General features: G+C 34.4%; 2 protein-coding genes across 2 annotated transcripts; both read right to left on the bottom strand.

The window, feature by feature from the left end:
- Positions 1-618: 618 nt before the first annotated feature.
- LOC125857571 (uncharacterized) lies at positions 619-4,562 on the bottom strand. The gene is made up of 2 exons (XM_049537181.1): positions 4,389-4,562; positions 619-3,387 (listed from the first exon to the last, which is right to left on the bottom strand). Exon 2 carries the CDS (start codon positions 3,232-3,234, stop codon positions 817-819), a length of 2,418 nt encoding a protein of 805 aa, XP_049393138.1. The 5' UTR covers positions 3,235-3,387; positions 4,389-4,562; the 3' UTR covers positions 619-816.
- A 516-nt stretch (positions 4,563-5,078) lies between these two features.
- On the bottom strand, positions 5,079-9,745 carry LOC125857574 (protein NUCLEAR FUSION DEFECTIVE 4-like). The gene is made up of 3 exons (XM_049537184.1): positions 9,276-9,745; positions 6,053-6,978; positions 5,079-5,961 (listed from the first exon to the last, which is right to left on the bottom strand). Exons 1-3 carry the CDS (start codon positions 9,609-9,611, stop codon positions 5,460-5,462), a joined length of 1,764 nt encoding a protein of 587 aa, XP_049393141.1. The 5' UTR covers positions 9,612-9,745; the 3' UTR covers positions 5,079-5,459.
- Positions 9,746-13,133: the final 3,388 nt, after the last annotated feature.

Below are 13,133 nucleotides of genomic sequence, written 5' to 3' on the forward strand. Positions count from 1 at the left end.
ATTTTCTTCCACGGTATGCAGTGATTCCACTTTGAAAGTCATTTCTTCCTAAGCCCGTGATAAATTCACACGTTTACTTCAGGATTAGAAAATGACTATTTAAAAAAAAACAAAGCCAAAATATGGCCAGTGGGCTCTATTTCTACCAATATCGCACTTCAAATTCATAGACGATAAGCAAGTAACAAGAACTACTGAATCACACAACTTATAGACTTACAGGAATCACACTTCTATATACAGGTAAACGATCTCTGGATTCAGTAATGAGTCTGCATGCAAAAGTGGTTGATTTATGGGCTAGCTCTATGCACAATGCAGAAATATAAGAACTAGAAATAAGAAAAGCTAAGAAGCTGAAGTTATAAAATAGGAAGAAAGACAAAAGAAAAGAAATCATTTGGACTACGGCAAAAACGGAGAAATGATTAACACTCTATGTTGAAAGTGGTTTGAGATCCCTGTAGTGCACCTTCACAAGAACAGCGCCCATAGCCCATTAAATACACTAAAAAGAAACAGGAAAAGGAAAGAAATTGTAAACATAAGATGGTTAACGAAATTTATTATCCAGAAGTTACTTAAGAAAAAAACTTGAAATATACAGTATGATTCAGGTTTTTTACAGTATAGCTCTTTCTTGATCTGGTAAACCTATAGAAGCACAAAAAATCAAGGCCAAATGTTCACTTGGGTGCTGGATTGTCTTCTTATCTATACTACTCTATCATTAGCAATCAAACAAGGAGGTTCGAGCTGAAACTACAGAAAGCACCAAAATTACTTGATCATTGGCTAGAAGCCTTTAGCAGCAACCTAGCTTTTCTCTCTCTTGGTTTCAATGGTACTTGCTTCTGCCTTCTCCTTCTTCTTTCTTGAATATGTCACCATGGGTTGTTTGACAACGCTCATGGAATCTCTGAGAGTCTCTTCGCCCTTTGTCGCACTGTTGTCACCAACCACATAGGACTTCTCCTTCTCTTTGCTTTCACCACATGTCCTTCCCAACTTTGAAGTCTCTGCAATTTTTCCACGAGCCTCTATTTCAGTGTCTGTCATGACTCTAAGAAATTCTAAGGGCAGGGCCGCAGGATCCAACTCCCAGCAACCAGTGGGAGCATTTGGAGCTTCTTGGTCTGTGAGCAAATATGAAGGGACCTGATGAGAGAAGCGAAACATCTCTTCCCTTGGAATATGGAGAAGATATTTAGGGTCCAAATGCTGACGGAATACTGACGTAAAGCCAGCTACTTTGACTAATGGAGCAACTGTGACACCTTCCTTCTCAGTGTAGTCGCCAAGCACTTCCACCATATCATAATTGTGTATCATATCATCAGGAGTAAGCTCATTCCATTGACGAGACCAATGCCTGTACAGCGCCCAAACCTCCCCCTTTCTGGGGAAAATTTGAATGACACCTCCCGCCCCTTTCACCCACTTGACCTTGTGGGAGAAAGAATTGAGCGTCATATTGACTTCATGTCTGCCTATCCTGAAATTTCCACAGGTCTTGAGGAAGCCTGAACCAATCCAATTCATTGGGCCGAGTTCAGAGGTGTTTCTGGAGTTCAGCCAGCTCAATTGCACTTTAAATGGCTTTCTAGATATCACTTTGTGAATCAAAGCATAATAACGTGTCATGCCATCATCATTATCATAAGCAGCCCATACTTGTTTATCATGAAAAGATTGTTCCGTTCTATCCTTGTCAAAATTATGGAAGTCCGGATCCGGAACAGTCATTGACTTAGCTTCTGATTCTAAGTCAGTAGGAGCACTAAAGACGGGCAAATTTTCCTGCTTGCGTAATATTTTGTAATTCATCACAACATCATGAGCAGCTTTATTCCTTGTCAGATCATTTTTGATAATTTGCTTCTTCATTTCTACTTCTTTTTCCTTCTTAGATGAAGTTCGAGAAGCAGCAGTTGTGCTCCATTCTTTCAGCTTCTTGTTGATCTCCATCCTTGCCTTTTTCATCAGCATATTGCGAATTTCTAAATTGGATAACTCCATTGAACTCCTAGGTTTGTTACTTCCCACAGCAGCAACCCTCTCAGCTCTCAAAACACCATTCTCATTTCCATGTATGTTTCCTTGGCTAGATCCACCTTTTGCAGCCATATCATTTATCATTCCTGCACCTTGAAATTTACACTTCAACTCAGCTGTGCGTCTCTTTTTTATTAGCCTGTCAGCTTTAGAACTAGAGGAAACTGAATCAGGAACAAAACCTGCATCAGTTTTCAAGAATGGATTGCTTTTCTTCAGAAAAGCTGGGTTCGGTGCACTTGAAGCCGCTTCTGCATGAGTTCTCTTCGAGATTCCACCAGCTGGCTGGCCAGGGTGTGCAGCTTGCTTAGCTGTAGTGGCATAGCGCTGCACACCATTTGCATCTCTCTTCTTAAAAATTTGATCCTGCTGAGTTTTTGCCCTAACTGTTGAGCCAAAGCCAGAATATCCACTTTGTACTGAATTTGATGCTGTAGAGACACCTGAAGCAGAAGATTCATTAGCAGCAGGGTTTGTACCCTGCTGCTGCTGGCGGGAAGGCCATGGAAAAGATGAACCTTGATCTTTCACAGGAGCACCTACCTCCCTTGCATGAAAAGACTGGTGACATTTGGGGCACATAATAATTTTGTTTCGGTGAATCTTTAAATATTCATACCGTATCTGGCATAGATTGCACAATGTCCAGAATGACTCAACTTTTGATGGCTGGGGAGCCACCGGAACGGGCTCGAAATTAGCATTTGTTGAGTTTCTTGCACTTGCTGGGCTCATGGAGAAATTACGAAATCCGTGCTGGTTGGCTTGCATGGATGCATTCCTCAAAGCACGCTTACTGTCATACATCATTCGTTTGCTTTTATCAGACAACAAGTTCCATGCTTCAGATATAATCTTAAACGCCCCATCTGCCCCAACAGAATGATTTTTATCAGGGTGAAGAGCTAGAGCAAGCCTTCTGTAGTGTTTCCTTATAGTTTCTTCATCAGCTGAGGGCTCTACAGAAAGGACGCTGTAAAAATCCACTTCACCATCAGTCTTCTTCTCATGAGCAACATACACATTGACCACTTCCAGGAACTGAGAAAGTCCATCAAGGCCTGGAAACAGATTTTGAGCCTTCAAAGCAAATTTTTGAGCTCCAGCAATGTCCTTCTCGGTTAATTTCTGCTCAGCAATTTCTTTGGCCCGGACAGCTTCATCTTTGTTACATTCCATTTGCCTACAACTTTGGCAGACCACAAAGAGCAAATGTTATTGTCTCCCTCAGATTCAACCAGCAAATGGAGCAACACTTGACACCCTGGTTAGTGTGTGAAGTTTGTTTCACACAAATACTCTGGAGAAGAACTGTCTTTGACTCTTCAAGGCCTATAATACAATCATTACAAAATGCAAGTCACAAAAACTGCAAACTTAAAAGCCAGAAATAATACCATAAAAGAAAAAAGGGTTCAAGTACTACAAAGTAACGACGACTTAAAAAACAAAAAGCAAGCCAAATCGAATGTGAAACTATAGGTTTGATTACATTTTTCATGGGTGTCGTGAATTAATGCACTGTACGATTTCCATAAACACCAGAAAAGCACAAACAAGAACCCATGCATCATGTGCCGAAATCTAAAGGAAACTGGTCAAACAATCATGGGAAACTAATAAGCTGAATTACCAACCTTTTGAAAACCTAAATTACAATGGCGTGAAAAGCAATTCTGAATATCATTCAAGTTTCTCTAAGCACATAAATAGTAACTGAATAGGTTATAAACCACAAATACATCTCTTCATGCTCATTCCACCGTCAAAGTACCATATGTACTAATAAAGTTCATTTATTCAGATTTCTCATGTGATCCATTTTTTTCAGACAAAAAACACAAGCTTCCTTTTATGATTCTGAAATTCTACTTGCTTATACAGACGTTACAGAATTTCAGATCATACACTTCAAAAATAGCACTTTTTCCCTTCTTTGTAAAAACATTCACCACAGAATCTAGAAAGAATCCCACAATCAAAGCTTCAAAAACCAAAAGCACTCAACTCAGATAGACTTTAAGAATCTACTTATTAATAAGAGGAATCCATATAAAAATTTCAAAGCCTTCAATCAACATTAATTCAGCAAGATAACTGAACCCCTCATATTCCAAAGTCATCTACACTCACCACCGCTAAAAAAAACTAAAACAAGGGTTATTTCTAAAATTGCACACACAAACACAGAGATACATATATACAACATGTAAGTACACATAAATCGATGCAGAAATCGTCTTCCTCATAAACGGAAATGCAGAAATCAGTTGCAACAATCTGAATGCAACCATGCATAAAAACAACGAAGCATTTGATTAAATGAAGTATACCTACAAAAACGAAGCAATGTTGAACCGAATAGAGTGAATCGTTGTCAAAAAAACAATCTTTCTACCGTTTGAAGCTATAGAGAGTATTGATCAATTCAGAATTTCTAAAACCCTAGAGAAATTTGTTGGCTGGTAAAGTAGAAAACCATTTCTTCGGCAAAGAGAGGAGAAAGAAAAAGGTTTTGTTTTTCCTGAATTTAAGTAGAGTACATTTTTCAGGTTTGGCTTTTGGCATGGTCTATTTATTTGTATTTTGTTTGTACTGGGGGGTCCTCTCACCATGGTTAGTTTTTAACCATGGTTAAACTATTTACAAAAAAGTATTTTGGGATAACAACATTAATTGTAATTTTTCGTCAAGGGGTGTCCTATTTGTTTTGGTCATCAATTGTATGTGTTTCGTTTTGCATGAATTTACTTTGAGTTACATTTAAGTGAAAATCACTTTTTCACACATTATGTCCAAAAACAAAACTCAAAACTTTCAGTTACAAGATCCTTATCACTATCTCATGCTTTTGAGTTTGCGTGATCAACAAACCGACTAACATTTGTCTTTTGCATAGCTCTCTACACTGATGAATTTTAAAGCTACTATATCTTTACACGTTCCGTTTGATTAGAATATCAAAGAAGGACGGTGTAGATGCCAGTATGACAGAAGCAGACAAGACTTGTTAGGAAGATGAAAGAACAAACACATTCTCCATTTCTTCAAAAATTTAACATTGTACCACAAATAGTAATCATAACATATGATCAAGAATTACAAATGACTGGTATCTCCAGCAAAACAAAAACAAAAACACTTTATTTTTCAAAGGCTTCATACACTGTATTACATGAAGGAATAATATGGTTCACTGGCAATCTAAAAATTGTGTTTGTCAAGAACACTCTAAAATAGTTTATATACAAAGAGACATGACAAAGGCTTCAGTTTCCGGGGGCGTACATGCAGATTAAATCTGTGATGCCTTCTCTTTCCTCAAAATCGCTTGAGTAATCTGCCAAGGAATGAGGATACATTTGAATGATATAAACTGCAGAGTGTCTTAAGTTGAATACCCTTCAAGCTAGAGGCTTGCCATAGAGTTGTGCATAAACCCTCTTCGTTCGATGCACAACAATCATACTCAAGATAAATGCAATGATGCAGAGTCCTGACATGATGCCCATTGTGAGTGAATAGCATATGGAACCATAACAAGTAAGAAAGTCATCCTTAACAACGAGAGGCACTCCCAGACCCAGTCCGGAACTTTGAATCCGATGTTCATGTTGCTGCTTTGCCTGATAGTCATATATACCACTAGCAATAACACCAGAAAATATCAGTGAACCAGCTGGACTAGCCAATGTAAGGAAGTTATACAATGCACCAAAGCTTTTCAATCCAAAAAGTTCTGAGACTGCAGCTGGTACAATAGCCCAGTGTGCTCCATAGCCGAGTCCTATCAACACAGAAACCACGTATATTGAACCAGGCCACCCCATAGCATAGAAGAAAAGAGCAAATGCCATAACAACTTGAACTGCAGCCATTGCCACAGGTCTTGGGTATGCATAGTATCTGATAATCATTATAAACAAGTTAAAACATCAGAAAAAAATGCTTCCATAAGGAAGAAACTGTATTGGTAATTAGGAACTTGGAAACATACTTTACTATATTCTCAGAGAAGTATCCACCAGCAACACGACCAAGAAAGTTCCAAATGCTTATCATTGAAACAAATATGTGGGTGTTAGAATAACCTAACGACTGAGACATCTGACCCAGATTATCAATCACTGTCAAACCAGAACCAGATGCTAGAACTAGGGAGAGAAAAATAAGCCAAAAGTCTGCCTTTACTAGAGCCTGAAGTAAAGTGAAATCCTCTCCTCTGCGTGGACCTTTTCTCCGTTTGACTCTAACTGCTCCTTCTGCTGCTGCTTGGTATAGTTTAGCTTGCAAGTGCGCAATTCTCTTTTGTCTTTCTGATGATGGGAGTGTGTCTTCCTCAGAAGACCTCTCATCTTCTACCTCGCTGAGGCTGAGAATGAAACTCCCCATCCTAGAGGATTCTTGTTTCTCTGGCTCAGGAAGAAGGCTCTCCTCCAAAACCGGCCTTGGTTCAGAGAAGAAAACCAAAAAAATAGGAATAATAATCGGAAGCACTATTAAAATAAGTAAGACAATTGTCAAAAAGATTACCACATTCTCATTTAGACTGCTTAAATCCTGAAGAAGCAAAACTGCCAACAGATAAGCTGCAAGGATAACGCAAATGCTGTAGATAAATAGGAAGCTCGAATGATCTGAAGGTCTAACTTGTTTGTGACCACCTACAGGTCTAACCAAGAACATCACAGCGGTAATTACAATTGATGGCCCAACAGCAACCATGAAAACAAGGGATGCTTGATCAGGAAAGTTGAACATAGCATAAACTTGTGTCAAAATTGCACCACTTAGCCCAGCAAATCCTTTAAGTATCCCCACTATTGGACCACGGCTTTTAGGAAAATTCTGTACACAGGAAACTAAGGCTCCTGTATTGAAGTATGTCTCACCATTAGTCCCAATAAATATTAAAACGCAAAGCTGCAAAAACAGAAAATTCTCAATTAATAAAATATTACAAAAGAGCGAACTGTTGCATTATAAAAAAACAAAGAGAGAGAGAGAGGGAGAGGAAACTGCAGAATTGTGGCAATACATCCAGGATCAAAGGGAACCCAACCTTTCGTAAACATTGAGCATGTTTTTTTATCAAGTACATTGAACATGTTTTGATTGGTTTCACGTAAGAAATCACATTTATGCATTTCTTAGCTTACAAATTGAACAATTGAAAAGTTAAGTGATTATTTTCCATCTACCGAAGCCCAAATAGGCATTGAATTTTCTAAATTTACTTTGGCAACTCTTATACAAGTTGCTCCCATGCATGCTTTTCGGGACAGAACTGTTTACAGTATTGCTCCATGTTGGATAGCACATGGTAGCAAATCCCCAAGAATGTATGGAGCACATCCATAAGTGAGTTACATGTCAAATATTTTTCCAGGCCTAAACTTTGTAATGATCTTCCAGAACAAAGAATACAAACGCTACAGCAAAATGGGGAGCTCATACATTGTCATCACATAGACAATAACTTGGGATCAAAACAGAATATTAAGCTAGGCAAATTTTTTAAGCAATAACTGATGTAAAGACAACTTCTTTAATTCGTCGTGGAACGTATGTAAGACCTTCTGGTTCTCTCCTGCTCTTTCAGTACCTGCAATAAGTTATTTTCTGGAAACATGGTTTGATCTCATTACTTGCCTGCATTTATTAGTTTATTGGCATATGTTAACACAACTCTCTGGCAACAGATGTAGGATTGTGACCGGATACAATGCTTTGATCTTATCTAGTTAAATCTCATCCGCCTAATTATTTTTGTTGCCCATTGCTGCACTCCAGTTGGACACCATGAATTTAGGTCTCTGGGGGAAGTGATGAACAGAAATCAGAGCTTCAGATGCATCTACCTAATCATTATGATTGGTGGTTCAGGCGATCTGTCTGTAGATTGAAATTAAGAGCTCAAGTAAATCATAAACCAAGGAACACGTCCATGTAGCTAGCAGCTGGTGATTAAATGATATCTGCTATATTAATGTGCCTGGTTGGTTGGACAGTAATTTCTAATCTGAACTGAACATCTCAAGACACTGAACAAGTAGTTGTGTCACTATTTCATGGCCATATCTCACAGACAAAAGAAAATCACTAACGAAATCTATTTCAATCCAAAAGCTACAAAAAGAGAAACTCAGAACCAATATAGGCTTCACTCGTAATTATATTTGGAGAAAGGGGAGAAGAAACGGAATCCCGCCATCAAAACAAAAGAGAAATTACTTTTTAAGAAGCCATAAATTTCAAAAAGTTCAACCGCATATAGCAGGTTATCAAATGATATATCCTGGGTAATACAGTAAAAGCACCAGGAAAGCAGATGCACAATCACTGAGGGTAAAAATAACCAAATCCAGCAGTAACTTCTCAGCTTAGCTCCTTCCTGTTCACCCTTGGTATTAAAGTTCTCAAAGAAAACTATCATGTCAAATCCATTGGAAATGACTTAAAGAAGAGAAAGATATCTAGCTTCCTTCTTTGTTTTTTGATTACCATTTTCTACGAGGGGAAAGGAGGGGAGATCAGGAAGTGACAGAAACGATTACCATGGGAACTTGACTTTGAGATTAAATATATAATCAGAACTTGATCAACATGTATAATGATATTCTACTCATTTTGAAGTTATCAACGAGAACTACAAGTCAAAATCCAGAAGTTTGACATCCAATAATACAAAATATCATGCATCTTCTGAATGTCCAATAATACAAAATCCAGAAGTTTGGATATTCTCCGGAATGTCCGTAGAGATATTGCTAGTGGAGAAACCTTAAAAATTGCAAGTTTTTCTCAGGATTAATTTCTCTACTCTTCAGGACTTGTTCCATTTTTTAGGTAAAACTTTTATTAGCAATTTAGCATACATGAAATTGCAATTTCCCTCAACCCAAAGAACTAAGAATACATGAAATCCATTTTTTGGAGGCAAGTAATGATGTCAAGTATCTCCACTGGAGAGCCTTCTGTTGATTGGAAGCTAATTTGCAAAACAATTGGTCCTATAGCCACACGGAGAAAATTATACAATTCAAAAATTATTTTTGATTCATATATACTAAATCTCGAACACCCTAAATGAAATTTCTACCTGTTAATCACTCTGTCCACTAGGAAATGTAAGAGCTCAAATTTCAGATCACAGCAAACAAAATGCAAAATTCAATAAAGCTGAAATCAGATAAGTAATCAAAGAAAAGTGAACTGACCACCCAAAGAGGCAAAGCAGGCAATTTGTGAGCAACAATCAGCCAAACAACACCATACCCAACAAAATTCTGAACAACCCCAATAAACAGAACAGCCCAAATAGGCAAAACTTCACACAAAATACCAGCGAGAAACCCAATGGCATCACCCAAATCCTTAGCTACACCCAATAAGGCAATTTGCCTCTGGTTATAACCCATACCACTCTTGATCACCGGAGATATGCTTCCAAACAGATACCCAATTCCAGAACAAGATTGAACCCACATCGAAGCTACAAAAACTAGCCATCGATCGTTCAAAAATCCCCTGAATTTCTCTGAAAACTGCACCATATTTTACCGCTCAATTATCGATTTCGATTCTTGTTTATGCATGAAATGGTAGAGTAATAACTGGAGTAAGAGTTAAGAGTTTGATTGTTCTGCCTAAATTCAAGGAAATTATAGAGGACATATTAGTACTATCTTGTACCGTTTCTTATTTCAATTTGTTCGGCATATTTTTTGAATAATACTTTTTCCTGTTAGAAAAAAATATTATTTTTTTTTTGCGTAATTTTTTTAATTCTAACCTCTCATATCACATGCTTAAAATTATAAGATCTAATGATATATATTTTAATATATTTGACATAATTTTAATTAAAAATCTCAAAAAAAATTGTTTTTCAAAACCTCATTTTAAATCAAAATATGTCTAATAAATTGAAATGAAAAAAAAAAAGTAATTTAAACGGAAGATATGAAACAACTAATGGGAGAAATGGTTCCTAATTTTATTATAAACTAAAAAATTAGTCTAAATTTTTTTCACAAGAGGGAACAAAAAGTTTGAAAAAAATGATGTGAGCCTCTTATTTTGAATTCTCTCAAATTATAAAGTTAAGAATATCTTGTGTGAAAGTAAAATTCACGTGATAAATAGAAAAATAATTATTTACAGATATTAGATATTTTTAATAGTGAAGAGTTTTGTAAAAAGTAGTAAAGTTCTAGATGAGTTAATTAATGTGGATAATTTTAGACCATGTTAATATATTATTAGTCCAATAATTGATATAACTACTCATCTGTGATCGTTTACGATTATTGAATACTCATAATATAAGATATTTTGAAGAAGAAACAAACTTATATGCTTATTTAGGAATGAATAATATCACAATACTTAAAAATAAATTAAGCCAATTTAGCTTAAAACTATGTTAATGTCAGTCGAGGGAGTCGGGGAAAAAAGTTTATTCATATAAGTATTTATCCACACATGTAATGTTTATATCAACATAGGTAATATATGCATTATATATTTAGTAAAGTTATTTTAGGGTCAAAATTTATATTTATATCAAATCAAATAATTTAATATTAAGAGTTATAAATTAAGTTGAGAATATAATAATTTTATCGCGTTATAATAAATTTATGTACTAATTTAATAAAGAAGTTAAATGTGAGTAAGTCTTTTTTATTAAATAATGTACTATTCATATAAATATATTTCCTTTTCATGAATTTTATTGTCATCATATCTTCCTATATTATTTTTAGCTAATAAAGGAGAAAAAAATTAGTCAAATCAAATTAATCAAATTCGTTAATTCATGGAATTTTCTTTTTTCAAATACTCTTGGCTTGCTCTAAACTTTAAAAAGAAAAGATAAAGGGTTAAACTTTTTTTTTCTCTTAAGAGTATTTTAATTTAATTAATTCATGTCATCATTTTTATTTATGAAAAAGGGAATAAAAACTCTTGCCTTATAAAAAATTTAAGTTTTAAAAGCAAAAAGTGGAACCATATGGTTTGCACAATAAAATATCATTGTCTCTCAAAAAGAAAATGAAATCTGTTTTGGGATCTAAAAAATGATTGGAATTTAGTTACCTATGCCTTTGTTTAAGGAAAATATACTTTAATGCTATGCTTTCTATATTTATTCAGTGTGAATATTATATTCCTCTTTTTAACTTTGTGTGAAAAAATAGATTTTTTTTCCTTTTTATACATACACATCTTCTCCTTTTTATCTCAAGAAGATTGGATCATTATATTCCTAGCACCTCTTGCTAGGAGAGATGATAGGTAGAGTGAAATTAGTTAAGGCGTATGGAAGATCACTTGCATATCATATTCCTAGGATCTCTTGTTTGGTCAATTAGTCAAGGTGCGTGCAAGTTTGCTCGCACATTATGACACCTCTTGTTGAAGAGATGATAAATATCTCGTGAAAATAGTCAAAGTGCTTGCAAGCTAGCTAGCTAGCTCAGACATGATGATTATCGAAAAAGAAAATTATATCATTATATGTTTTTTTTCCCTTAAGCTTTTTTATATAAAGTGTAACACCTAAGAAAGTTATTTCATAATTTTCCATTTAAATCACTAAAAATAAGAGTATTAATTCTCCCATCACTTTGTATATTTTACTTGACTAATTTTCTAATTCTAATGCTTAAAACACCGTCTTTATGTATTCATTTCTCATAATTGAATTTAGGTTTAAGGTAAAAATTGAAAATATAAAATTTCTAAAAATAATTTTTTTTTAAAAGCCCAAGAAGACGTGAACGATTTTTTTTAACAAAAATTAAAATATCTAAAAATATATATATTATTCAGTTTTAATTGATATGTATCTGGTCATATCCTCTATGATTGGAAATGATATTTTATATCCAATAGATTATTTAGCAAGTGAAGACAAAAATGAAAACATTATTTTAGCAAAGGAAATTGATAGTGATTGAAAATTGTATGCATAATATTCCAAGTTGGTTTAATTAAATTTGAGAACAAGTATATGTTAATCATTAATCAACATTATTTGCAGTTAAGCTTCTTTTTCTATTTTTCTTTTCTTATATTTGAAAATTTTCATTTCTCCATTTTGTTAGGTTAATATCAAATTGGTTTTAATCAAAACGTTTCCTTTTCTTAATATATTCAAAGAAGAAAACACAAGGCTCCAATTTTTTTTGGTTTGTTTAAAAATGTGATATTTGAAATTCATATACTCAAGATTCACGTTGCGTACATATTTCTTAAAAAAACACGTGTAATTAGAAAAGTTGTTATTTTTAAAATTGAATTTAAAACTCTGATTAAGATTAAATTATGGAGATATCTCATCAATTACATCACAAATTTTCTTCTTACCTTTTTTTTCAGTATCACATGATCGAATCTTAATTAAACTGATTTTAATAATAGAAAAACCAAATTACCAATATTAGAAAAGTTAACAGCCAACAACAATAATTAGATAATCAACAACTAGAGGGAGAATTTATAGTCAAAATTAGATATATGGCAAATAAGTAAAAGCCGTGGCTAGATATCTCATCAAATATAAGTCTTACACGCAATTTCCAACTTAATAATACACACATTGATGTGTGTGTCTCCGCCCTTTTTAATTTCAGGTTTCCACGTAATATGTCTATGATTACAAAACAAAATGATAATTTAATATCTTCTACGAATATTTAATTTAAGATCACAATTTTTTTTTAAATAATATTTTTTTAAATCAGTCAAGATTTCTCTATCATATAGACGAATTTTTTTATTATTAATGAGGTACAATTACTACTAGTTGTATGAGGGATTATTATATTAACATTATATTCTGATTCATCGGCGCATACTTTATTTTCCTTCCTGCCCTTTTGTTTCTCTTTTTTACTCTTCTTCTCTTTCTTCATTTTTCTCGTTTTTTTTTTTTAATTTAATTTTATTTTAAAATCAGTTCAACTTCTCCTAACATAAAAAATTCAAGTTAATTATTTGAATAGTCACTTGTTGCATGAAAATCGACCACTAAAATTTTTTTTATTTCTTTTTCTCTCATTTTTCAT

This window comes from Solanum stenotomum, chromosome 3 (genome assembly GCF_019186545.1).
Source record: "Solanum stenotomum isolate F172 chromosome 3, ASM1918654v1, whole genome shotgun sequence".
Classification (NCBI taxonomy): domain Eukaryota; kingdom Viridiplantae; phylum Streptophyta; class Magnoliopsida; order Solanales; family Solanaceae; genus Solanum; species Solanum stenotomum.

What these genes read in the sequence shown, in the direction of transcription:
- LOC125857571 (XM_049537181.1), bottom strand. Translation starts at nt 3,234, where the DNA reads ATGGAATGTAACAAAGATGAAGCTGTCCGGGCCAAAGAAATTGCTGAG.
- LOC125857574 (XM_049537184.1), bottom strand. Translation starts at nt 9,611, where the DNA reads ATGGTGCAGTTTTCAGAGAAATTCAGGGGATTTTTGAACGATCGATGG. An exon ending in CTGCTTTGCCTCTTTGGGTG is followed by an intron (nt 6,979 to 9,275) that starts GTCAGTTCACTT and finishes CTGTTTTTGCAG; the next exon opens with CTTTGCGTTTTAATATTTAT. An exon ending in TTCTCTGAGAATATAGTAAA is followed by an intron (nt 5,962 to 6,052) that starts GTATGTTTCCAA and finishes AATGATTATCAG; the next exon opens with ATACTATGCATACCCAAGAC.